This window comes from Vipera ursinii (genome assembly GCF_947247035.1).
Source record: "Vipera ursinii genome assembly, chromosome: 5".
Taxonomy (NCBI): Eukaryota; Metazoa; Chordata; class Lepidosauria; order Squamata; family Viperidae; genus Vipera; species Vipera ursinii.
The window spans coordinates 41,211,172-41,238,889 of NC_139518.1; the positions used below are offsets into that span (position 1 = coordinate 41,211,172).

Sequence of the window (27,718 nt, forward strand, 5' to 3'; positions counted from 1 at the left end):
CCACTCTTCAGTCAAACCTTGTTCTGCACATGCGCACATGTATGCGCATATGCACACATTTTTTGCGGCTCCCAGTTTTTTCTTTTGTGAGGGAACCGGTTCCGAGTGGCTCTTTCACTGTTTCAGGTTGCTGACCCCTGACCTAGGCCCTGGAGATTTATTTCTTCTCTTGTCACCTTTTTATTTTATTTGTAAAATTTATCAGCTGCCCAACTTATCACACAGCAACTCTGAGCAGCTGAAAATATTATATGGTTCAGTTCATCTAATTCCCTTCCTGGAACAGTATCTACTTGTAATATATAGTGGAGAATAGGAAGATGTGGCGTCCAGTGTCCTGTTTGACTTTTACTTTGTTTGACTGTTTTACTTGATTGTTTGTTTTACTTTGTAAAACTCCTAGACACGTTTTAGGAAATGTCGTTGAAAGGGATCAAGACGTAGAAGGAATGGCAGAACCCAGGGACAGAGTTAAAAGAGGGATCAGCATATAATCCCTACGTGGCTACACATGGACTGAGTTCATCTCTCCCCCCTCCCCGAATTCCATTGACCCTTACCTAACTCCAAGCAAGTGCTGACACTTAGTTGAGAACATTTTTGAGCATAGGCTTTTAACAATAAATCAATTTAATTAGATCTTCATGTGTGAACCTTGTATTTCACGCATGATGGAAAATGTAAATGCCACATAATGATCTTTATGGTGTAAGCAGATACTATTTGGTCTAATTATGTCTGGCTGTATTTCTTTAAATTGTCCCTGTTGGGGTTAATCTGTTCCTTTATATTGTTGTATAGTTTTATGTAGAAATATACTTTTAACTAATAAAATATTTACTTATTTATCAACTGATATAGAGATGCTTCACAAGTAAGTTTGCCCTGCAGTTCTTTCAATCCTTGAACAGATGGCTGGTTCTGTAGTCTGAATCCACTAGAGATTATATATGTGCAATGACTGTATGATTAGAGAACTGCTATATGGATTATGAGGCAAAAATGCTAATACTGCTTCTCTTTTTTGTTACTTCTGCTGCTATTAGTTTCATCAACATTCTACATTTAGGATTCAACCCCTACCTCCTATTTTCCATCTTAGCAATTTTTCTGGTACTCCATTTGGGGAGGATAGTTTTTATTTGTTTGTTTTTTGCTTATTAAGTTTTTATTTATTCCTCAATTACAAAATACTTATTTAATAATAATTTAATATTTGCATTTGTATACCGCCCTTTCCCTGAGGACTCAGGGCGGTTTACAGGGAATTAAAATCGAAACATACAAAAGTTAAAACCAATTAAAAAAGCATTAAATTCACCCTGTAGATTAAAACCCCAGTTAAAATTTTCTCCTCAGCCTGGGCCCGAGAGCTCAAAGAGTCAGGTCTTCAGGTCCCGGCGAAATGAGCGAAGGTCGGGGGCAGTCCTAAGCTCCATGGGCAGCTGGTTCCAAAGGGCAGATGCACCCACAGAGAAGGCCCTCCCCCTGGGTGTTATCCGCCGGCAGTCTTTTACCGGCGGCACCCTGAGAAGGCCCTCCCTGTGGGAGCGCACAGGACGAAGGGAGCTTGATGCCGGCAGCAGGTGTTCCCTCAAATATCCCGGACCCAAGCCATTTAGGGCTTTATAGGTCATCACCAGCACCTTGAATCTCACCCAGAGTGCAACCGGAAGCCAATGCAGCTCGCCGAGTAGAGGTGTTACATGGGAGTATCGGGAAACCCCCATCACAACTCGCATGGCTGCATTCTGCACCTGCTGAAGCCTCCGAGTGGTCCTCAAGGGCAGCCCCATGTAGAGAGCGTTGCAGTAGTCCAACCGGGAGGTCACGAGCGCATGAGTGACTGTGCCTAGGGCGTCTCGGTCCAGATAGAGTCGCAACTGGCGCACCAGGCGAACCTGGGCAAAAGCCCCTCTGGTCATGGCTCCTATGTGATCTTCAAAACTGAGCCGTGAATCCAGGAGGACGCCCAAGCTGCGAGCCCTATCAACGGGGGGGTAGCACCCCACCCCCCATCATTAACGATGGATTACATTGGTTAACCCGAGGTGCCGGTATACACAGCCACTCAGTCTTGGCGGGATTGAGACGAAGCCTGTTTCTCCCCATCCAGACCTGGACCGCCTCCAGGCAACGGGACATCACGTCGAGGGCATCACGGGTGGTTCGGGGTGGAGAAAAAAAGTTGGGTATCATCAGCATACTGATGATACCCCACCCTGAAACCACGAATCATCTCGCCCAGCGGCTTCATATAGATGTTGAACAGGAAGGGAGAGAGAACCGACCCCTGAGGAACTCCACAAACGAGAGGCCTCGGGGCGGATCTCTGCCCTCCCGTCAACACCGAGTGTGAGCAGCCCAGGAGATAGGAGAACCACTGTAAAACAGTGCCTCCCACTCCCAACCCCCTGAGACGCCGCAGTAGGATACCATGGTCGATGGTATCAAAAGCCGCTGAGAGATCTAATAGGACTAGGACAGAGGAACAAGCCTGTCCCGAGCTCGCCAGAGATCATTCACCAGTGCGACCAATGCCGTCTCCGTGCTGTACCCGGGCCTGAAACCCGATTGGTACGGGTCGAGATAATCAGCTTCCTCCAGGAACAGAGGAAGCTGATGCGCCACCACACTCTCAACAACCTTCGCCAAAAAGCGAAGGTTGGAGACCGGACGATAGTTGTTCAAAATCGCTGGGTCCAGGGCAGGCTTCTTGAGAAGGGGCCTCACCACCGCCTCCTTCAAGGCAGCGGGGAAAACACCCTCCCTCAAAGAGGCAGTTATTACTGCCTGGAACCAGCTTCGTGTCTCCTCCCGAGCCGCATAAATAAGCCAGGAGGGACACGGGTCCAATAAACAGGTGGTGGAGCTCAGCCTCCCCATAATTCTGTCCACATCATCAGGGGAAACAGGATCGAACTCAATCCAGATAACATGCTCAAGACCGCCAGATTCCTCCACATCAGACTCTGCCCAGTCAGAGTCCAAACCAGCTTGGATCTGAGCGATTTTGTCCATCAGATGGTGACTAAACTCCTCAGCCCGACCCTGTAAGGGATCCTCCCTCACCTCCTGGTTAAGAAGGGAGCAAGTCACCCTAAACAGGGTGGCCAGGCGATTATCTGCGGACGCGATGAGGGCAGCAAAGTAATTAGCCTTCGCTGTCCTCATCACCGTGAGATAAGACCTTATAAAGGTTCTTAACTGCAATCGGGTCAGATTTGGAGCGGCTGGACCTCCAACCACTCTCTAGACCCCGTCTCCGACACTTCATCTCCCGGAGCCCAACGGGTTCTGCGCCGGGTCAGGGGTCGCAAGGCTACAACACGGTCGAGTGCCTTGATTGCCGCCTTTTCCCAGGCATCCACCAAGGCATCGGCCGAGCTGTGAATGAGGGCGATGGGTATAGACCCAAGCTCCATCTGGAACCATTCTGGGTCCATTAGGCACCTGGGGCGGAACTACCTGGTCGGTTCCGCAGCCCAGCGGCGGCGGGTGGCATAACGGAAGACCAGCCACAGGAGATAATGATCGGATCATGACAGGGGGACAATAGCTGGGAAACCCCCTCCCAGATCATCCAACCACTGTCCAGATAAAAACACCAGGTCGAGAGTGTGGCCCCCACGAGTCGGGCCCTGAATTACTTGGGTCAGGTCCATGGCCGTCATGGAAGCCATGAACTCCCGAGCTAACTCCGATGATCCTCCCAGGGAAGGCAGGTTGAAGTCACCCAGAACTATAAGCCTGGGGAACTCCACCGCCAACCCTGAGAGGGTGTCGAGCAGCCCGGGCAGGGCTGCTGCCACACAGGTGGGCACCAGGTATGTAAGCAACAAGCCCATCTGAACCCGAGGGCCACATCTGAGGAGGAGGGACTCACTCCCGCCTATCTGGACAATGGTGGTCTCTCGCGGACATAGTCTCCCGAATAACCACCGCCACCCCTCCACCCCTACCCTAAGCCCGTGGCCGGTGTAGCACACAGAAACCTGGGGGGCATAACTCGGTCAGAGGGACCCCTCCCTCCGAGCCCAACCAGGTTTCCCTAATGCAAGATACACCCAATTGAACGCAGAATTCCAGAGAATAGCTAGAAGAGATAAAAATGCCTTCTTAAATGAACAGTGCAAAGAAATAGAAGAAAACAATAGAATAGGGAGGACCAGAGATCTCTTCAAGAAAATTGGAGATGTGAAGGGAATGTTTCATGCAAAGATGGGCATGATAAAGGACCAAAATGGGAGGGACCTAACAGAGGCAGAAGGGATTAAGAAGAGGTGACAAAACTACACAGAAGAACTATACAAGAACAAGCTTACTGTCCCAGATAACCACGATTGAGTGGTCACTGACCCCGAGCCAGACATCTTAGAATGCGAAGTGAAATGGGCCTTAGGAAATCTGAGCAACAACAAAGCTAGTGGAGGTGACAGTATTCCAGCTGAGCTATTCAAAATCTTAAAAGACGAGCAGTAAAAGTGCTACACTCAATTTGCCAGCAAATTTGGAAAACTCAACAGTGGCCACAGGATTGGAAAAGGTCAGTTTACATTCCAATTCCAAAGAAAGGCAATGCCAAAGAATGTCCAAGCTATCGCACCATTGCACTCATTTCACATGCTAGTAAAGTTATGCTTAAAATCCTACAAGCTAGACTCCATCAGTATGTGGATGGAGAACTACCAGAAGTACAGGCAGGATTTCGAAGAGGCAGAGGAACTAGAGATCAAATTGCCAACGTACGCTGGATCATGGAGAAAGCTAGGGAGTTGCAGAAAAACATCTACTTCTGTTTCATTGACTATGCTAAAGCATTTGAACATTGTCTATGGGGTTGTGATGGGTCAGACACGACTTCGCAACTAACAACAACCAGTTCCTGCTTGCCAGCAAATGATATTTCTTGCAGATTTTCCAATGCATCATTGTTGCTATTTTATTATGCCATTGTTTGTTGTCAGTCTATGCCAGGGGTGTCAAACCGCCGGCCCACAGGCCAAATGCGTCAGCCCAAAACCACACCCACCCCATTGCCGGCAATGGAGAAAAAGCTCTGATACATTGCGCGACATCACGTGGCAGCACGAGTTTGACATGTCTTGTCTATGCAATCTTCTTGCAATAACTAACCAGGTGATCCACCATTTCTTCACTGAGGTGGCATTTGCTATCTGTTGTTGTCTTCTCAATTCTGGCTTTTGTGCATTTGTTCTTAAGGTTTGATCTTGAGCAGCCAGAATTGGCCCCTCTGTCTCCTTCTTCAACTTTCCTGCTCTTAACCATTGCCAGATCTTGTTATTATCTGTTTTCCCTGCTATTTTTTAATGTATTGGCCATGTAATACTTGTCTTCCCACACCTCTTTTCTGTTCTTCATTTGTCTGTTCTTATAAGGCCCATTTCATATCTCCATATCCAATAGTCCTTCCTGGTATACTAGCTTTACTGCATCTTCTTCACTCTCCTTCAGATATTCTTCCAATGCCCTTTTTTCTTCTTTAACCTTCTGATGTACTTGCAATATTCCATACCCACCTGTTTTCTTTGGTAAGTACAGTCTGTCAACATTGCTGCATGGATAAAGGGCATGATTCATTGTCCTTATTTTCTGGTCTTCTTATTCAGGACTTTTAGTTCTGCTTGAGACTAGTCTGCTATTCCAGCTGTATATCTAATGTTTGGAGTTCCTCAGGTATTAATTGCCTTGATCATATTTCCTTGGATTTGGATGTTTAAGATCTTCTTCACTCTCTTGATGTATTCATTTCTAACCTTTTTCTTAACTTCAGCCTTCTTGATGTTGTCAGCTTGAAAGATGCCTAGGTATTTGTAATAATCATCTTCATCCCGATTCTTGATGTAATTTCTATCTTGATTCTTGATTTTTCCATTTCTAATTATTTTTCCTGATTTGATGGTGAGCATGGCACATTTGGCCAGTCCAAACTCCATCACAATACCTTGGCTATATATATGGACAACACTGAGCAGCAATTCTATTTCAGATGGTGTTTTTCCAAACAGCTTCAAATTGTCTATGTAAAGGAAGTGGGATAGCCTGGCAGATGTTTTTGATGTTTGATAGCCATGGCCTGATTTATTCAGTATTGCTGACAGAGGAATCAGGGCAATGACAAACAATAGTGGAGACAGTGAGTCTCCTTGGAAAATTCCTCTCTTGAGATTAACCTCTCTCAATCTATCACCATTGACCAGCAACCTTGTCTTCCATTGTGCCATCAATCTTTACACAAACCTTATATTTCTATTGACTCCTGTTATTTCTAGGTACTTGATATCCAATCACGTGGCAGGCATTGAATGTCTTCCTGTAATCAATTCATGCTATATTCAAGTTGGTCTTTTCTCTTGCACTTTTCCAGAATCATCTTGTCAATTAGTTCATCTTTTGTTCCTTTGCTATTTGAGCAATTTCCTTTCTGCTCAGGAGGAAAGAGCTTGTTTTCAAGTAGCTGCTGTTGGACTGCATCAGCTACTACACCTATTAGCAATTTGAAGGTTCTTGATAAGCAGTTAATTGGCCTGTAATTGCCTGTTGTTAGCTCTTTTGCTGGAACTTTCCTTATCAGGTAGGTTTTGCTAAATGTTAGCCACTCTTCAATTTCACCTCCTTGTAGTGTGTTGTTAAGCTGCTTAGCAACAAGTGGGTGTAGACAAGTCAGAAATTTCAACCAAAATCCATGCAATTCATCTTCACCTGGTGTTGATGAATTCTTTATCTTCCTTTCCCTTTTCTGCAATTATTATAAATTCTTTCATTTCATCTTTTTAAAATTTTTTTATCCACCTCCTTTATTCAAGCTGCATTCTTGTTAAATTTCTTTGGGTTACCCCATATCTGTGCCCCAAATTGCAGTTTCTTCATTGTCAGGTGCTGACTTAATTCACTACAGTGTCTCCGTTGATAGATTGGTAGAAATGGTTTTGATTGGATTGAAATTGGAGATTCTCCCTATAATTTTGTATCTGCTGATATTCTTGGCTATAGCTGTTATTTGTTGCTTTTTTATTTCCAATGCTTGCTTGAACTTTCTTCTTTCTAAGTGGTATTCTTTGGTCTTCTTGTTCTTCAGCTTCTTTTCTTTCATCTAGTCTAGCTTACTGTTATCTGATCTCAGCTCGTTAATCTTATTTTCCAGCCTCATCTTCCATTTTGGTAATACACTGTTTTGGCTTTTTTTTCTTTGTTAATTTTGTATCCTAGGAATTCAGTAATAACTGCAGTTGTGCTGTAGTTGGTTTGTTTCTTGCAGCGAGCAACTGTTTATATTTGATATTACAGTATTGGCATCTTTTAATGCTTGTACTGTTTCTTTTGGAACAAGCTTCAACACAGGCAACCTTATTCTGTTGTTTTTGTGCTGTTCTAAATGCTCAGTTATTCTTTGTTTCATTTCTTCAACTTTTTTAGTTATAGGGATTTGTTTTTTCTCAGGCGGAGAAGAGGTTTCCTGTTTTTCAAATTCTATAGCTGTGCTGGCCTTCTCTACTGCCAACAGGGTGTCAAACTGCCAGCCCATAGGCCAGACACGTCATCTGGAAGCCGCACCCACCCCATTGCCGGCAATGGCAAAACCGTTCCAATACGTTGCGTGACGTCATGTGACATCGTGAGTTTGACATGTCTGCCCTAGATTCGTAAGTTGCTTCTAGCAAGCCTTGATTCCTTTGCCTTGGGTAGATCTTTGCAGCTCTTCCAATTCCACTTCTGTGAAAACTTTATTTCATATTATGAATTGATGTTGATCTGCTAACCTCTGTTGTTTCAGATTCGGGATGTTATTTTCAAAACATCGCTTTCTTTTCAAATATCCTCTTTGTCAAGTTTCTGTTCAATGCTGCTAACGTCGAATGTTATTGCTTGACACTCTTCTTGTTGGACTTGATTTGTAATAACAGATTATTATTTCTTTGTTTTTAATCACTGTATATTTGCAATGGGTAAACACCTTTCTTTCCAGTAGTTCTGCAACAGCCTGCCCTGGTTTCTCAGCCAACAGTCTTAATTCCTATAGCTTATTTTTCACCAGATGCCTAGGAACTCCAACATCTACTGCTGTCCTTGATGACCCTGGATACAACTGAGCCAGTATGGGTTTCTGTAATTTACATCTCACCATATTTTTATGGAAGAAACATTCTTTGTCTGACTCCTCTGATGAGATCTGTCCAATACAATTGAATCTGTAGCTCTCATCATCCTGTGTCATAGCTCTCATCATCCTCAGAGCACACAAGTCTCACAGCTAAGGCAAGGCAAGTTTGGTTTTTAAATACTATTTTAGTCCAGGGTATCTAGTTTTATATTTAAATTTTATTAAGATTTTTTTGGTTTTGCCCAGAGTCCATTGCAAATAGACAGTTCAGCAAATCATCATCATATCATTATCATCATCTTAGGCATTTCCATCAATGTATTTTACCATCTCAATAAAAATGCCTCTTGACTGAAATGATAAGCAAGTTAAAGATGCTACTATTTATTACTATTTGTCCAAATTCTTCCCAGTAGGTTACACCTATACATATTAAGGTTCAATGTGCATGTAATATTAAACATCAGGCTCATATTACTTAGCTCTGCATCCTGCAGATGCTAATTTGAAGATGAATTAACTCTTAATAGCATTTGCTTTATCACAATTTAAATATACTCATTTTTACTTGTTTAAAACTCTTCAAAGAAAAGCCATGAGCAGTAACAATATTTTACTAATAGCTACATTTTAATAAAGCTTTATAAAATTGACCAAAGTGTCTTGTCTGATTCATAATCCTGCCAACAGTTTTGACATTTGAAGTTTGTCTCTCTCTAATGATCTATTTAAATTAAGAGTATCTAAGATACTTTTAATTTATTTTGAATTATTTCATACATCACAGTTAAATCAGTCAATATAAACAATAAGAATATCAATATTAGATATTTGTAATGTAGCATAATAAAGATGGAGCAATTCAAAAACACATTTGGTTTACTTCCAAGTGTACAGCTAGTAAATGTCTTACTATAATTGACAACCAGTTCCATCCATTTAACAAACCTAAATCTACTTACAAAATAACCACAATGTATTTATTAGGAATAATTCCAGAAAACATCAATAAAGAAAATCACAGTTCACCAAGCTATATGTTGACAGCTACAAAAACAAATCAGGCACAACACTGGAAAAATTAAACTTTAGCAATGATACAAAATTGGGAGACCAAACCTACAGCATATGCACCAATGGCAAACCTGACAGTATTCATTCAAATAGAAGCCTAAGCAGGAATGACTCATTACACAACAAAGCAAATTCAGACAGCTGGAGTAGTTTTTAGGAAAACAATAATCAGATTAATCAAAAACAACAATGTAATTAAACAGATAGAATTAATAACCTCCAATGTTTGTATGATCAGTAGTTGGGAAAATAAATGAAGGGAATGGGTATCATCAAAAGTTTTCTTTCATAATATTTTACTTATATTTCACTAGCAATTGTTTATATTCTACATTGCTTATCTAACTTTATTATCTTCAGTATTGTGCAATTTCTATTTAAATAATATTTATGAAATAACAAAGTTTAAAAAGCTAATTTCAGACTAGAAAAAACTCATAATATATTTATAAAAATTCAGATCTATTTTTGGTGATATATTAAGCATTCATTAACTTTTTCTCCCCAATGATAACATGTTTCATGTTGATACATGACCATGTAATCTTTTTAGTTTTATTGAATGCTCTCAGAAGATAATTGTCTTAAATCAATAAAATACTGCCAATTCTTATAACTTTGTTCTAAAATTGTACTTAAGAGATTCCCTAAAAACAGTTGTTCAGGTTATACTTTGTCATAGTGTACATTTCTGCCTTTATCTATATGAGGGGATACAATTACCAAAAACATTCATTTCAAAAATCAGCATGCAGATCATATTCAGATTAAAATAGTTTTAAAAAATTCCATTACTGGAACAAGAAAAAGGACATTTAAAGGGGGATTTAAATATCATTTGTACATTTCCCGAGATTAATTTCAACCACACATATGGATTGCTGCGATTTATTTATAAAATTAATACTCACTGTAACACTGGTAACTCTGAAGTAATCATTTTGTTGCCCACTATGACCTGCTAATGTAATCAAAGAGATATCTTGTAGAGGTATCTGTCAATATCTTCGTAATTATTTTCAAATCCAACCTATAAATAAAACAAAAATTAATTAAATGCAGTTCTGAAGTTAAATGTAAGATCCAAAACAACCAAAATCTAAAAAATCTGGGGAAGAAAAGTTTCTCAATCAAAAGGACTTAGTGTTTGAAATATTCAAAATCAAAAAGAAGCATTTATGCCAATTTAATTATATTCCAGTCAAACAATATATACTGTAATTTACAGTCACGTGAAAAATAAAGTACACCGTTTTTAAGTTCTATGGTTTTACGTATCAGGACATAGTAAAAACCATCTGGTCCTTAGCAGTTCTTAAAAGTAGATACTTACAACTTCAGATGAACAACACATGATGTATTACACAATATTATCATTTATTTTACAAAAACAAAACCAAAATAGAGAAGCCATGTGTGAAAACCTTCCATTGGTATGAAGTAGTTAAGTAGCAGTCAGTGCTGCTAATCAAGTGCCCTTGTTCAATTGATCATCAGCAAGTGTGATTATCTTGATAAAAGCCAAAGTTTCAGTTTGCTGGTCTCCAGACTGAGGTGTGTGTTAACACATTGACAAAGAGTAAAGACAGCAGCAATGGAGAAGCAATTGTTGCTGCCCATCAATCTGGAAAGGGTTATAGGCCATTTCCAAACAATTTAAAGTCCATTATTCTACAGTGAAGAAGATTATTCATAAGTGGAAAACATTCAAGACAGTTACCTATCTTCCCAGAAGTGTGCATCTCAGCAAATTTACCTCAAGCTCAAACCATGCAATGCTCAAAAAAATTGCAAAACATCCAAGAGTTACTTCTCAGTGTCTGCAGGCCTAAGTTACAATATGTTAAAGTTCATGACAGTACAATTAGAAAAACACCAAACGAGTATGATTTGTTTGGAAGAGTTGCCAGGAAAAATCCTTGTCTCTCTAAAAAGAACACGGCAGCATGACTTGATTTGCAAGGTTGCATCTGAACAAATCACGAGACTTCTGGATCACTGTCCTTTGGATAGATGAGACCAAAGTGGAGAAGTTTGGCCATAATACACAGTGCCACATTTGACAAAAACCAAGTATAGCATATCAGCACAAACATACCGTCAAGCATGGTGGTGGAGGGGTGATGCTTTGGGCTTGTTTTGCAGCCACAGGAGTTAGGCACCTTGCACTCATTGAGTCAACCATGAGCTTTTCTGCATATCAAAGTATTCTAGAGTCAAATGGGAGGCCATCTCTCCAACAGCTAAAGTTTGGCCAACATTGGGTCATGCAACAGGACAATGATCCCAAGCACACCACCAAATCTACATTACAATGGCTAAAAATGAAAAGAATCAAGGAGTTGCAATGGCCCAATCAATGTCCAGACTTCAACTGACTGAAATGCTGTGGCTGGACCTCAAGAGCTGTGCAAATGCCCACAAACCTCAACAAACTGAAGCAATGTTGTAAAGAAGAATGGGCCCAAACTCCTCCACAACGTGAGAAACTGATAAAAGTCATACAGAAAACTATTACTTTAAGTTATTGCTGCTAAAGGTGGTTCTACAAGCTACTGAATCACAAGGTGTACCTAATTTTTCACACATGGCTTCTCCACTTTGGCGTATTTTTTTTTTGTAAAATGATGACATGTGTTCTTACCTACTTTTAAGAACTGCTAAGGACCAGATGATTATATCCTGATACACAAAACCATAGGACTCAAAGAGGGTGTACTCTCTTTCACATGACTATACATCAGTATAATATAACCTATATATAATAATATGTAATTATTTAATTTATTTATTATTCCCCAGCTGTCTATTCAATTACAGTACTGAAGATGGCTAACAAACATTTAAATGTAGAATTCAGCGCGCCCCCCCCCCGAAAGAAATAAGTTAAGGTTGACTCAGAACTGATTTCTTCCCAACCAGGCCATTACAGCTTTCAAAAGAAGCAATATATATATAAAGAAAAATATTTTTTAAAAAAAGAACAAAACATTTTGAGAAAATATCTAGGAAGAATAGCAAAAATCCGCTCAGTAATAATTGAGTATGTTTGGTGTTTATAGAATGATCATTACTGTTGTGAAGGAAACCTAATGAAGGAAGATAATGGAATGATGTATCTGCATTCTGAAAAAGAAATATTCAACACTATAGTATCTATAAAAATAATTCTATACTTCGTATCATTGAAACAAGTATAGAAAGCTCACAAATATAATCAATTGCACTCCCCAGAACAGTGTGGTTACGGACAGAGAAAGGATGGATTTGCTTGCTTTATGTCTTTTCTTCTCCTTGTCTAGCAGATATCTCTCTTGCAGCAGGAAAACTAAGCTGCTGCCCAGCTGACTCTGCTTTCAATCTCATAGGTTGTTCTAGGCTCTCCAGCCTCTAACCAAGCTTTGTATCCCAGTGACACATTAGAATGAAATATAACATAACAGAATAGAACATCTGACATTTTTAAAACATTTTTGCCAAACTTGCTGGTAGCAAGTGCCATCTATAAAACATTTTACATAAATTTTCTTTATAAGAAGCTGCCATTGTCAGTGTGTAATTTCTTTCCTATATGTTTTGCCATTTTTCTTATTCCATGTTATATCCAAAGTTCTTTGCCCATGTTATCATTGTTTCTTTAACTTGTTCATCTTCCATTTTCAAATTCAATTTTCTTAATTAGTTTCTTATCAGAGGTTAATAATGTTTGATCAAACAAGTTCTGCTCCTTATAAAATCCATACAGTTTAACATCTTTATCATATCTAACTTGAATTAATAATAATGGCCACCGTGATAGATATATACCCTGATTTTCCATCTCTTGCTTATATTTTAAATTCCCTTCAGAATTTAGAATATTTCACTATGTCCATATTTTCTCAAAATTAACTAAATTTGGATGTATAAATATTTCCATTGTTGAAAGCCATCCTGGAATTTTCAAATATATTTTAAATTTTATTTTTCCCATGTTAATAATAATGAGTTTCTTATATACAGTTGCAAGAAAAAGTATGTGAACCCTTTGGGATTACATGGAGTTTTGCATGAATTGGCCATAAAATGCGCTCTAAACGTCATGTAAGTCACAACAATAGAAAAACACAGTCTGCTTAAAATAATACTACACAAACATTAGCTGTTGTCATGTTTTAATTGAACATAAGATGGAAACATTCACAGTGCAGGGTGGAAAAAGTATGTGAACCCCTAGCTTAATGACTTCTCCAAGAGCTAATTGGAGCCAGAAGTGAGCCAACCTTGACTCCAACCAGTGTGATGATATTGGATGTGTTGCTGACAGCTGTCCTACTCTTTAAAAACACACACCTGTTTTGGGTTTACTGGTCTCAAGAAGCACTGTCTGATGTGAACCATGCCTCGCAGAAAAGAGCTCTCAGAAGACCTACGATCAAGAATTGTTGACTTGCATGAAGCTGGAAAGGGTTACAAAAGTATCTCCAAAAGCCTTGATGTTCATGTGTCCACGGTAAGACAGACTGTCTACAAATGGAGAAAGTTTAGCACTGTTGCTACTCTCCCTAGGCGTGGTCATCCTGTAAAAATGACTGCAAGAGCACAGTGCATAATGCTTAATGAGGTAAAGAAGAATCCTAGAGTGTCAGCTAAAGACCTACAGAAATCTCTGGCACATGCTAACATTTTTGTTGACACATCTACAATAAGGAAAACATTAAACAAGAATGGAGTACATGGGAGGACACCACGGAGGAAACCATTGCTGTCCAAAAAAAATATTGCAGCACGTTTGAAGTTTGCAAAAGAGCACCTGGATGTTCCACAGCACTACTGGCAAAATATACTGTGGACAGATGAAACCAAAATTGAGTTGTTTGGGGAAGAAAACACAACACTATGTGTGGAGAAAAAAAGGCACAGCACACCAACATCAAAACCTCATCCCCACTGTAAAACATGGCGGAGGGAGCATTATGATTTGGGGCTGCTTTGCTGCCTCAGGGCCTGGAGAGATTGTTGTCATTGATGGGAAAATGAATTCCAGAGTTTATAAGGACATTTTGCAGGAAAACGTATGACCATCTGTCCGCCAACTGAAGCTCCGCAGAGGATGGGTGATGCAACAGGACAATGACCCAAAGCATACAAGTAATTCAACAAAACAATGGCTTCAACAGAACAGAATACGTCTTCTGGAGTGGCCCAGTCAGAGTCCTGACCTCAACCGATTGAAATGCTGTGGCATGACCTTAAGAGAGCGATTCACACCAGACATCCCAAGAATATTGCTACACTGAAAGTTTTGTGCAGAGGAGTGGTCCAAAATTACTCCAGATCGTTGTGCAGGTCTGATCTGCAACTACAGGAAACATTTGGTTGAGGTTATTGCTGCCAAAGGAGGGTCAACCAGTTATTAAGTCCAAAGGTTCACATACTTTTTCCACCCTGCACTGTGAATGTTTCCATCTTATGTTCAATTAAAACATGACAACAGCTAATGTTTGTGTAGTATTATTTTAAGCAGACTGTGTTTTTCTATTGTTGTGACTTACATGACGTTTAGAGCGCATTTTATGGCCAATTCGTGCAAAACTCCACGTAATCCCAAAGGGTTCACATACTTTGTCTTGCAACTGTAGAGATTTTGAAAGTACTTATACATTATATTTTCCCCATACCATAAATAAGCATGCCAATCAAGTTGTAAATCATGTCCTTCCAAATATAACAACCTTTTGTTTCTGAGTTATCCATTCTTTTATCTGTGTCAATACAGATACTTGATAATATAAAACCCACTCTGGCAAGCCAAAATCTCCATTTTCGAACAAACCCGTGCTGGCTACTGGTTATAACTTTGCTTCTAGTTGTTTGCAGATGTTTTTTGATTATCTTTTCTAGGATTTTCCCAGGTATTGATGTTAAACTGATTGGTCTGTAGTTTCCTGGGTCCGTTTTTCCCCCCTTTCTTGAAGATGGGAACCACATCAGCCCTTTTCCAATCCTTTTGAAACATGTGGTGCAATGGTTCTGAGATAACATCTGCCAGCTCCTTGAGAACTCTGGGATGTAATCTGTCACTCTGGTGACTTATATTTGTCAAGGTCGGATAGGTGTTCTCTTACCATTTTCTTGCTTATATTATTTTTTGTTGCTAATTTGTCTTTTGCAGTGGGTTTTTTTGGTATGTTGGGCTATAGTTTCCTTTTGTGTGAAGACTGATGCAAAGTATGAGTTAAGCAGCTCTGCTTTCTCCCTGTTGCCTGTTATTTCCTTGCCATCTTCTCTCTTTAGCGGACCTATTTCTTGTTGTTAATATGTTGGAAGAAACTTTTTTTTAATTATCCAAGATTTCTGTTGCAAGTCTTTGTTCGTTCTGAGCCTTTGCTTTCCTGACTTCATCTTTGCATGTTCTGGCTGTCTGCTGATAATCGGCTTTAGTTATGTGCCCCTCTATCATTTTTTTTGTATTTGTCTTTTTGTCTTTCAGTTTGTCAGTGAGATCTTTATGCAGCCATGCTGGTTTCTTCTTGAATTTCTTGTTTTTCTTTCTCAATGGTATTGTGCTGTCTGGGCTTTTATGATCGCATTTTTCAGTTTCCCACGCTTCTTGGGTTGTTTTCCCCTTTAAGATTTTCATCCATGGAATCTTTCCTAGGTTCTCTATGAATTTGTTAAAGTCAGCTCTTTTGAAGTTCAAGACACTGGTTGGTTTTCTGTTGCTAGTGTTTGCATTATATTAAATTGCAATATGATGTGGTCACTTTTGCCCAAGGTTCCGGCAACTTCAATTCCCTCTATCACTTCTTCTCTATTACTTAGAATTAAGTCCAGTGTAGCGTTACGTCTAGTTCCCTCCTCCACCTTTTGGATGACAAAGTTGTTGGCTAGGTTGGTCAGGAATCTATTTGATTGCCTACTCGCTGCAGAGTTTGTCTCCCAGTTGATATCTGGGTAGTTGAAGTCTCCAATTACTATTGTGGTATGCTTCCTACATACATCTGTTAACTGGTTGGCAAAGAGTTCATCTATTTCTTCTGATTGGTTGGGTGGCCTGTAATATACACCTATGGTAATGTCTCTTTTTCTCTTTTATATTGACCAATATACATTCTGGAGAGATTTTATCTTGGATCATGTGCATTTCTGTAGTTATGTAGTGTTCTGTTACATATAGTGCAACTCTCCCTCCTTTTTTTATAGACCTGTTTCTTTTGAACAGTTTGTATCCATCCATCCGTCTATTCTATTTATGGGTTTCGTCCCACCAGGTTTCTGTAATGCCAACTACGTCATACCCTCCCTTGTGCACTATTGCTTCTAGTTTGCCCTGTTTGTTCCCCAAACTTTGAGCATCTGTATATAAGCATTTAAGACTTTTATGCCTGTTCGTGGGTATGTTTCCTGCATTTCCTCATTGTTTGGGTTCTTCTTTTTTCTCGTCTCTGCCTATCTCATTGTTTTCTTGGGATTTATGATTGGTTTTGGGTTCTAGAGATTCTAAAGATTGGTCACCCTCCCCCCTCAATTTTTGTTTAAAGCCCTCCTGATGAGTTGACCCAGTCTTTTTCCAAATACATTTTCCCCTGTTTTTGTGAGGTGCAGCCCATCCCTTGCCAAGAGTCCTTCATGTACAAAATGCAGTCCATGACCCAGGAAACCAAAGTTTTCTTGGTGACACCAACCCTTTAGCCAATGATTTCTAGATTTTCCCCCCCTCAATGAGTGTTGGCCTTTTGTTGGGTGTATGGATGAGAACACTACTTGTACTCCTAGCTTCTTAATTTTATTGTCTAGTTGTTTGAAATCTCTCACTGTTGTACTCAGGTTCAGAAGCAATGCCCACTAGACCCTTGGGGAATTGAGGTTGTTCCTGGAAGGAAGTACTGTTTGATGCGAGATCTAAAGAAGTGACTGCATGGTATAACCAAGTAATCCCTGTTGAGTTAGGCCAAATTATACATATTCCAGCCTAACTGTGGCCTAGCAACCTCATTTCCTACAAAATATTTTTTGTGGGCTGCAGAAATTGCTTTGAAGGTGCAGGCAACCCACTGGCTGTAAATTTGAGATCTCTGTTACATCTAGCTGCAGGTGTCATAACTAATTTCTGCCTTACTGAAAATGAACAAGAAATTGTCGGTCCCCTCATCCTTCAAGCACAACATAAACCAGAACTTATAAAATTGAGGATAATCTAATTCAAAAGAGATCTTTAAGGGGTCTCTTTAAAGAAAAAAGCATCAATAGAATATGCAAGCTGAATAGAGATAGAATGGAAATTTAATCATCAATAAAATATTCAAAGACTAGGTATACGTATAATTGCTATTATTGACCTTTACAATTACAACGAATACATATATAGTTTGGGAACTTCTATGTTTAAATGAACAATTCTGCTAATATACAATTTATCAGAAACCAGCGCTATCACACTGAAATGATAGTAATTTCTTTTGTTTGCAGTATGAATTCTACTTGGAAATAACCATCTATTTTATAGCTTCTATATTTCTCTTTTCTTCATCAGGCATATTAGTGTGCATTAACAGCCAGATCATATATATACAACATTGCTTGTGACCTACTAGAAAGTTGCTATAGCAACCACTGCTTTCAGCAATACATGTTATGCATTTTAAGTACCATCAGAGTGAGTATAACATGCCTGTCATTAACAAGCATAGCTTATAATAGCTCAAAATGAAATATTCACTAAGAGGAAGTGTAGTCTGAAAATAGAAAATCATTTACTTTAATATCTCACCTAAATTATTTTAAGAATATCTAACCTAGAATCAAAAATAAAACAATTTATAGGATATAAAAGCCACATAACTGAATATTAACTAGTAGTGAAATTAGAAACTGCAGGCAAACAGCTTGAATTTGAACTCTGAAAGGAAAAGAACTACAATGGTAGTATACTGCAAATAATAGTAAACTGCAATTTAATACTTAGTGACAAATATGAATGAGTTCATATAAAGTCATTCATATACAACAGTAAATACACACAAGGAAGAATTTGCCTCTACAAATTGTTAAGCTTACATGCTCCCTCTTCCCATGTGACCAGCAAACAAAATAACACTAGGCATTCTAGCAGATTCCAGACTTTCTTAATAAAACTCTAGTTTATTAAACTACAAAAACAATCTAATATTTGTAGTTGGCTATACACAGTAACATTTTTTGCTAACTATGAGAAAGGAGAGGGAAGAAGCTGTGCTCAAGCTTGACATCTCACATAGAACCATTTCTATTTATAATCGTAAATCATAATTTAAAAATATAAACAAATTAATTAGCATTAAAATAGGAGTTGGGGTGGCACAATTACATTTAAAAACTGTCAAATTGTTGCCATTTGACAACTGCACAAAATGAATCCTAAGCCCCCTCTCTATCTCTAAGGAAACTGATGCACCTAATCTGTCAATACTTTTCATGTTTGGGAAGAAGAAGAATGAAGGTCCTTAATGCTCTGAGTGTGGGTGCTTTTTACAGATGTTTTAATACCCAAACTAGGTAACATCATCTGTGCTAAGTAAGGAGGTGGGGTTTGCTTTCAATTTATATCATAGTGGCTTGCCCTGTCAGTGTCACTAGGTCTTCGGGCCATTTACTGTTAGCTTGTTTGGCATTCCTTGATTGGGGTACCGTTTACTTCTTGACTGTTGATCTGGTATTAATCTTGGTGTTAATCTACGCTCATAAGGATGTTGACTGATGGTGGGGAAGTGTTTTGGTCTTTTTGTTCTCTTTTTGGTTTGTTGATTGTCTATTTTGCATGGTATGTAGATGTTATTTATGTCTATGTGACTACTGATGGCCAATTTGTCAGAATGTCAGGCTTCTGGGAATTCTCTAGTGTTTTTGGATTTGATTTGGTCTAGGATGGGCACAGCTTCCCAATTGAAACTATGGTTAAATCTGTCTATATGTTGTGAAAATAAAGAGTTTTCATCATATTTTCTTACAGCTAGTTGGTGCTTGTGGATTCTGCTAATCAACTCAGGCAATATTGAATGGCTTTGGGCATTTGGGCCTTCCAGTGACAAGGTTCTTCAACCTTCAGCACTGCCCCAGATGGACCTGGTACACAACTGGGGGGTCTTTATCAGGCCCAAGAACCAAGAACACCACATGGAGTTGCATCTGAGTAGTTTTTTGTTGTTTGCCTGCAAAAGAATCTTGCAAGACTAATGCAATTATCTGCATGAATATAGTTATTTCTTGCAAACTGCTGGAGGAAGGGGGTTCCATCTTACCTTTTTCCTGCCTACCAGACATTCCAAGCTCTGCTGTCTCTTAGCCCCCTGGGAAAGAGCTCTTCCCGCCCGCCACTCCATCAAGTTCTCTTGGTTTCACAACTCTTGCTAGAAGAGCAGATAGCAGCCTTGGTTAGGAGGGCCTTTGCAAAGCTTCAGGTGGTGTACCAGTTGTACCCATTCCTGGATTTTGCTCACAGTCATAATGCCCTAATGACCTCTCATTTGGATTATCACAATGCTGTAGTAGAATGTAGTCTAGAGCAGAGGTCCCCAACCTTTTGGGCACCAGGGACCGGTTCCATGGAGAAAGGTTTTTCTGTGGGCTGGAAAGTGAGTGGTTTTGTGTGCTGACTACATCCCACAGATGGGGCTTTGCTTGTTTGTGCAGGCCAGTTGCTGGCATGTCATGGCCTGGTACCAGTCCATGGACCAGGGGTTGGGGAACCCTGGTCTACAGGCTTCCCAGAGGGCAAAGAGGCAGAGGAGTTTATAAAGTTTGGTAGACAGGATGAGGGTTAAGATGGCCTCTCCCTAGCAGTTGATAAGATTATATCTATAGTTATGCAGATACTGGCTTTAGTTTGGCAAGATTATATCTGTAAGTGAAGAATAATGAAGAAACTATACAAGAGTAACTCCATGTGTTATTCCTTGGTCTGACATCAAGACTCATCCCAGACTCATTACTTCCAGTAAGAAGGAAAAGTTTAAGAACGGCAACGGATCTTCAGGAAGCAGCCCCCCCCCATTTCAAACTACATTCCACCACAAACATGGGGCTGCCCTTGAAAAGCACTTGGAAGCTTCAACTTGTGCAGAATGCCTGGGGCCTCAAGTGTACAAAGGGCCCCATTTTCTAGTTATATTGACACCTATGATGACTTTACAATGAATAATGGAGTGAAACAAGGTTGCATCTTGGCCCCTATATTATTTAATATCTATCTTAGTGATCTGGAGATGAGACTAATTCAAGTTGAGGGCCATTGTCCAACACTGAGTAAAAGGAATGTTTGTGCTTTGTCATATGCAGATGATGCTGTTCTTCTTTCATTTATTAGATTGGGCTTGAAATACCTACTTGAGGCACTAGCTAAGTATTGCTGAGAAAATCAATTATCAAGAGTCCCAAGCTGTGTTCCAAATTCTCTTAAAAACTGAGCAATCCCTTTGATAACGTTTGATTAAGCATTATAAAGTTTTGGTTACAGATGTTTTTTAAAACAAGAAAGGAAATCCCGAATGAATCCTTTATCGATATCTGATTCAAACAAGTAACTCAAAAGATTAATCAAATTTGCATTGATCAAGTTTATTTATTCGCAAGGAATATGACATTAACAATTCATTGTATCAAAGATACGTCAGTACAGGAATTAATAGCTAAAGTCAAAGTATAATGTTCATCTACACATTTGGAATTAATTATATATTTTTCATCTCCCTAAATATTTCAATAGCTTATATTTTAGTAAATACAGAATAGTCTTTTCAAAAGTCAGATTAAATGTGTTTCGACTGAATATGCTATATAGTAGTTTTAAAAATTCCAATCTGTCAAAGATTTGTCTCTGTAATGGTACTAATCCTGAAATGGTGCATCATATTTTATTGCACTGTGAATTTTATAAGAGCCTTCAGCAGGATGTTATCTGACCTATTTTAAAATCTAAACCAGGGGGAGAAATTTCTGAGCATGTAAAAATTTTACTTGCACATGAAAATCCTAAGATTACAGTGGCAAAAGCCAGATTTTTAACTATGGCTATAAAAACAAGGCTTTAATAACAAATCAATGAGCTGGGGCTTTAAGTCAAATGTAATATTTATTAAATATTTTCTTGTTAAACTGTTTTATCCAATGTCAAGTGAGATTATGTTTGTAATTTGCTCTTAGGCCTTCTGGATATAAAATTGATAGGATAATTTTTTTCAGCTGCCGTATATATTTACATTTTTTTTAAAATCCCATTTATATCCCGCCGTTCTCCGAAGACTCAGGGCGGCTTACAATTTAAGCACAAACCAATGTGCTTAGCAATACTTTGAACTATATTGTAATCTGTTTTGTTTTTATAAGTGTCATGAGTGACTACAGAAATTAAATAAATTTAAAATATTTATTTCATATACGTAGTACTGTAATTAGTCACAATAACTAAAGATGATGAATTAACATAACTAAAAACAGGACATATTACTGTAAAATCACAATGAAGCAAAGTGATTTCAAATAAAATAATTTTTATTCATTTTTATCAATGAAATGAATATTCAAGGATTTCTAGTGGGCTAACAAAATGAATCCGTTCAACACTGTGGACATAGTATACTTAGATTTAAGTAAGGCATTCGACAAAGTAGATCACAATCTACTGCTTGGTAAGCCAGAAAAAGGTGGAATAGACAACACCACCATTTGTAGCTGGATGACAAACCATACTCAACGAGTAGTCCTCAATGGTACTACATCCACATGGAGAGAAGCAAGCAGTGGGGTACCACAAGGCTCCATCTTAGGCCCAGTACTCTTCAATATCTTCATTAATGACTTAGATGAGGGAATAGAAGGGGAACTCATCAAATTTGCAGATGACACTAAACTGGCAGGAATAGCCAACACCAAGATAAGCTCAGGATCCCAAAAGATCTTGACAAACTTTAACAATGTGCCCTATTCAACAAAATGAGTTTTAATGTGAAGAAAAGCAGTTTTACATTTAGGCAGGAAAAATCAAAGATATAAGAACAGATTAGGTGAAACTTGGCTCAAGAACAGTGACTGTGAGAGGGACTTTGGAGTCCTAGTGGATGATCACTTGACTATGAGCCAGCAATGTGCAGCAGCAGCCAAAAAAGCTAATACGATCCTGGGTTGTATAAACAGAGGCATAGATTCAAGAGCAGGTGAGGGATTAGTACTGCTTTATAAAACCCTAGTGAGACCACACCTGGAATACTGCAACCAATTTTGCTCATCATACTACAAAAAAGATGTTGAGACCTTGGAAAAAATTCAGAAGAGCAACTAAGATGATCAGAGGCCTGGAGACTAAAACATATGAAGAACGGCTGCAGTACCTGAGTTTGGCTAGTGTAAACAAAAGAAGAAATAGGGGTGAGATGATAGCAGTATTCCAGTATTTGAGGGGCTGCCACAAAGAGGAGGGGTAAGTAATTCTCCAAAGCACCAGAGGGCAGGACAAGAAACAATGGTTGGAAGCTGATCAAAGAGAGAAGCAACCTGGAATTAAGGAGAAACTTCCTAACAGTGAGAACAATTAACCAGTGGAACAGCTTGCCTTCAGAAATCATGGGCACTCCATCACTGGATGTTTTTAAGAAGAGTATCCTATCCTATCCTATCCTATCCTATCCTATCCTATCCTATCCTATCCTATCCTATCCTATCCACACCTTAGAACAGACATGTCAAACACAAGGCCCGGGGGCCAGATCCGGCCCGCAAAGTGGTTTCATGTGGCCCCCGAAGCCATCCTGGAAACAGTGAGGGAAGGGCCCCCACTGCCTTGGCCCTGGCCCAGAGACCCTCCTCCTGCCAGAGACCCTCAGATCTGTCCCACTCCTGCCCAGGTCCCCATAGGCACCCTTGATGCAAACGATGTAGAGCTGGCCATGCCCACCCAGTAGGCCATACACACTTTAGCCACGCCCACCCAGCAGGCCACACCCACCCAGGCCACACCCACCCGGCACCCTGAGGGCAGCCGCAATGCTGATGCAGCCCTCAGTGAAATTGAGTTTGATACCCCTGCCTTAGAAACTTAGGAAAAAAGTACACACCTGCATTAGTGCTGTGCACATTTTGAAAATGATTTGATACAAGACTCTTTAGACTTCACACAAGCATAGCATTTCTGTTTATTAAAGCATGAAAGCCTTTCTTTTTTTCAATATAAGCCTGAAAAAAGATCTTGCTGTTTTATTCTACTGAAAAATTAAAATAAATGTGGTGTTATTGATTCTTTTAAAGCAATAGAATCTTCCTATGAGGCATCAAACACTTGTTCCAAATAATTGTCAAAGCATGCACAGTTCTATTACGGACAGGAGGGAAGGGATCATAACCTGATGAGTCAGAGATGAATTAAATATAGAAGTAGCCAAAAACATTGTTGTCTATATATAGTAATCTCTCATAAAACAGTCACTGTAACAAAAGCCCTCTTCATAATTTTTGTTTAACATATAGCCTAAATTAGGAAGCACAGGCTATCTTTATGTAATTAGCATGTTCCTACTCATTTTCCATTAACCAGAAATTTTTACTGCAGTATTGTTACCATAAATACAAGTATAGTATAACATCACAAAAATCACATGACAATAAGATAACCTTTATTGTCATTTTTTTTACTGTGGACACAACGGCACACATCAAAAATGAAATTTAGTTGTCCGCTCTCAAAGTGAAACACATACATGACTCACACCTAAAACATACTATATACAACATATGAATAGACCCACACCCCTACATATACATAACAAATATTAAATACTGTCCATCTTGAATATATAACAGAAGGAGGAAGCTTGAGAGTTCACAAGGTTAATGCTGTATGGAATGAAACTATGGCTGAATCTGGATGTTCTGCTACGGATACCACAAAGCCTCCTCCCAGAAGGTAACAAGGAAAACATGTCGTGAAGAGGATGTGTAGTGTCCCAGATAATCTTACGGACCCTACTCAAGCAACGCTTCTGTGTTATTGTTCTGTACCAGCCTACTACCGGCCCTGCAGATAAGGCAGGGACAACCCCTTTACAAGAAGGCAAGAGACTGGAACTAAGCCTGCCAAATTTATGGACACAAAAGCAAACAGAGCAAAAACAAGACACGAACCATGAAACAGGAGCTATTCAAACAGTTGCCTTCAGCAAACCAGCCCTCCCACGCATTCCCCTTATAAATAGTTCAGGGCGTGGCTTCTCTCTGCCTCCTTCCAAGGTGCCCCATTGCCTTCCTCTGTTTACTCCTGATTGACTGCCTCCTGCGTCGGGCGTCCTTGAACAGGGCCAGCTGTGGGTCATCTTCATCCACGCTGTCAGGCTCACACAGCTGGGTCTGCGTCGTAACCAGGTGGGAGGGGCCTGGCTGAGGGCTCTCATCAGCAAGCTCTCCAACACCCTCAGCAACCTCTCCAACACCCCCCTCCTCCTCCTCTGAATTGTCCGACCCAACTGCCGAACCCACAGGCTGACCCTGAATCACAACAGTTATGTCCTAGATGGAGGGAACTGCCAATGATCTTTTCTGCCATTCTCACCACTCTCTGCACCGCCTTCCTGTCTGAAGCAGTGATGCTTCCAAACCAGACTGTAATGCTGTATGACAGGATGCTCTCGATCGTCCCCCTATAGAAAGTGGTCAAGACAGGGGAAGGAAGATGTGCTTTTCTCATGCGACACAGAAAATGCAGGTGCTGTTGCGCTCGCTTCACCAGTTTCTCACTGTTGAGCGACCAAGCCAGCCTACTCGTTAGCTGCACACCCAGGAATTTGATGCTGGTAACCATCTCCACAGGTGAATCATTAATGCACAGATAAGTGTGGCTGTGCCTGCCTTTTCTGAAACTGACCAGGATCTCTTTGGTTTTTCCAGTATTTAAAATAGGTTGCTTTCCTTACACCACCAATCCCTCAACCTCCTTGCGGTAAGCTTCCACCTTGTCATCATAAGGCCCACTACTGTTGTATCATCTGCAAACTTCACAATATGGTTGGTGGCAAACCTAGCACAACAGTCATGGGTCAAGAGGATGAGCAGAAGTGGACTTTGATCAGCTAATATTCCTGACAAGAATCATCTTTTTAAACTTTCTTGCTTAAGAGACAGCCAGAGAAAGTGATGTACAAGAAAGACATGTTACAATTAATTTAATTCTCACTTGCTGTGGATTATTGCCTTAATCATAAACCATGAAAGTGGAAAACTAACTCTCCCTATACAGCTGTTCAGTTGCAAAATGTAACTGCTAAAGCAACACCCTTCTTCCTTGCTAAGGCATCTCTGAAAACATGAACTTCTTATCCCTGGTTCAGAATATTATCCTTGATGAAGCAAGGTTTTGATCCACATAGTACAATAGAAAAGACTGTCACTTAATTAGAAAGTATTACTTTCTTAAAAATCTACCTTTAGGTTACAAGGGGCTTGAGGCAGCATTTCTTGGTGACACAGTGGTGCGCAGTGGTGGGATTCAAATATGTGAACCACCAGTTCTGTGTGGATGCTGCTGCCGAAGTGGTGCAGAGCCGGCTGAATCCCACCACTGTACCTGCAGCACTGAGGATAAAATAAAGGCCTCAGGGTCATGAAAACTGCTAAGATTGCTTTGCCTTGGGGCCAAAATGGGGGGAAAGTGAAGGATAACCCAGTGGGGGAGTTGCAGCACTCCTACCATCATAAGTGCGGACAAGCTACAAATACCTGAATTTTAATCAGCTGACAGTGGGGATGCTGCAATGGCTATAACTTCAGGCATAGGTGATAGGTCCATAACGCTTGCTGAATGAATGGTTGCAAATTGAGGACTATCTGAACTTTAAACTAAGGCCATGAGCAGCATTTTTCATTTGCATAATTCTTTGTAATGAGAACAGTATGTTGTTAAAGTTTGGAATTTTAAAGTTAGAATATTTTGTATAATTATATACTACAAAAATGTAGCAGATAAGTTATCACCATCACCAATGTAGGAGTTGCTTTTTCTAAATTAAAACCTCAGTATTCAGGTTAAATTGCAGTGTTGGCACTTTGCGATAAATGAGTTTTGGGTGGCAGTTTGGGCACTCAGTCTCTAAAAGGTTCACCATCACTGACCTATACCATCTCAGAGAAGTGACTATCTAGTAACTTTTCAAAAATCTCCAGTAATGGAGCGCCCACGATTTCTGGAGGCAAGCTATTCCACTGGTTAACTGTCCTCACTGTCAGGAAGTTTTTAAGCCAGGTCTTGCCCAATCTGTACTTGTACCTTTGGTTTTTCCTGCCTAAATGTAAAACTTTGCTGCAGCTGTTCTTCATATGTTTTAGTCTCCAGGCCTTTAATCATCTTAGTTGCTCTTCTTTGCACTTTTTCCAGTCTCAACATCTTTTTTTATAATGTGATAACCAAAACTGGATGTAGTATTCTAGATGTGGCCTTACTAAGGCTTTATAAAGTGGTAATAATACTTCACAAGATTTTGATTCTATGCCTGTTTATACAACCAAGGATTGTATTAGCTTTTTAATGATATAGGGAAAAAAGAAAACAGTAGGATTATTTACATTAATGGTGGTATCTACAGTCATGGCCAAAATTGTTGGCACCCCAGAAATTTTTCCAGAAAATCAAGTATTTCTCACAGAAAAGTATTGCAGGAACACATGTTTGCTATACACAGGTTTATTCCCTTTGTGTGTATTGGAACACAACAAAAAAAGGGAGGGGAAAAAAGCAAATTGGACATAATGTCAAACAAAACTCCAAAAATGGGCTGGATTTCAGTTATTTTTTCCAAAGGGTATGCAACCAAATATTAAGTTAAGGGTGCCAATAATTTAGTCCAGCCCATTTTTGGAGTTTTGTTTGACATTATATCAAATTTGCTTTTTTTCCTCCCTTTTTTTGTTGTGTTCCAATACACACAAAGGGAATAAACCTGTGTATAGCAAAACATGTGTTCCTGCAATACTTTTCTGTGAGAAATACTTGATTTTCTGGAAAAATTTCTGGGGTGCCAACAATTTCGGCCATGACTATATATAGTGAGAGTTAAAGAACAATATGTGGATCTTTCTCAGCCACAAATGTAGAAACCAGAAAGGTCTCCCCTGCTGTTTCATTGTATAAGAATGTTTCCTTATTATAAGAAAGCTCCTCTAAAAAATATCCTTTCTCTGTGTTCTAAGGCTGGGGCCTTTTGACTCTAACTACTGAATAGCTAGCTATTCAGTCATGGCTAAAAATGTCAGTTTTCTTCTCATTAGTCCCTTCTCTGTAGGAACAAAACTATCTATAAAAGCTGACTAGTTAGAAGTATACCATAGTATGCAGATGTTTTTTTACCAGATGCCATCTTCTTTTCACATTTCATTCAGTCTCATTTATTAGAATTTGCTGTAGTTTCTGTTACAAGTAGAGATCCTATACACCTTACAGCTCTGCCAAGCAGCGCTTATGATTTAGCTTCTGAAAATTCAATATACTTATCTGACAAAATTAACTATGTTGGACAACCATAAATGACA

At 39.6% G+C, this 27,718-nt stretch overlaps 1 protein-coding gene across 1 annotated transcript in view; it reads right to left on the minus strand.

Moving 5' to 3' along the window:
• STAG1 (STAG1 cohesin complex component) overlaps positions 1-27,718 on the minus strand; it is a 180,078-nt gene that overhangs the window by 140,203 nt on the left and 12,157 nt on the right. Inside the window, exon 2 of the mRNA XM_083363714.1 lies at positions 10,108-10,226. Within this exon, the coding sequence (XP_083219840.1) occupies positions 10,108-10,136 (29 nt within the window). The 5' untranslated portion in view covers positions 10,137-10,226. The remainder of the gene's footprint in view (positions 1-10,107; positions 10,227-27,718) is intronic.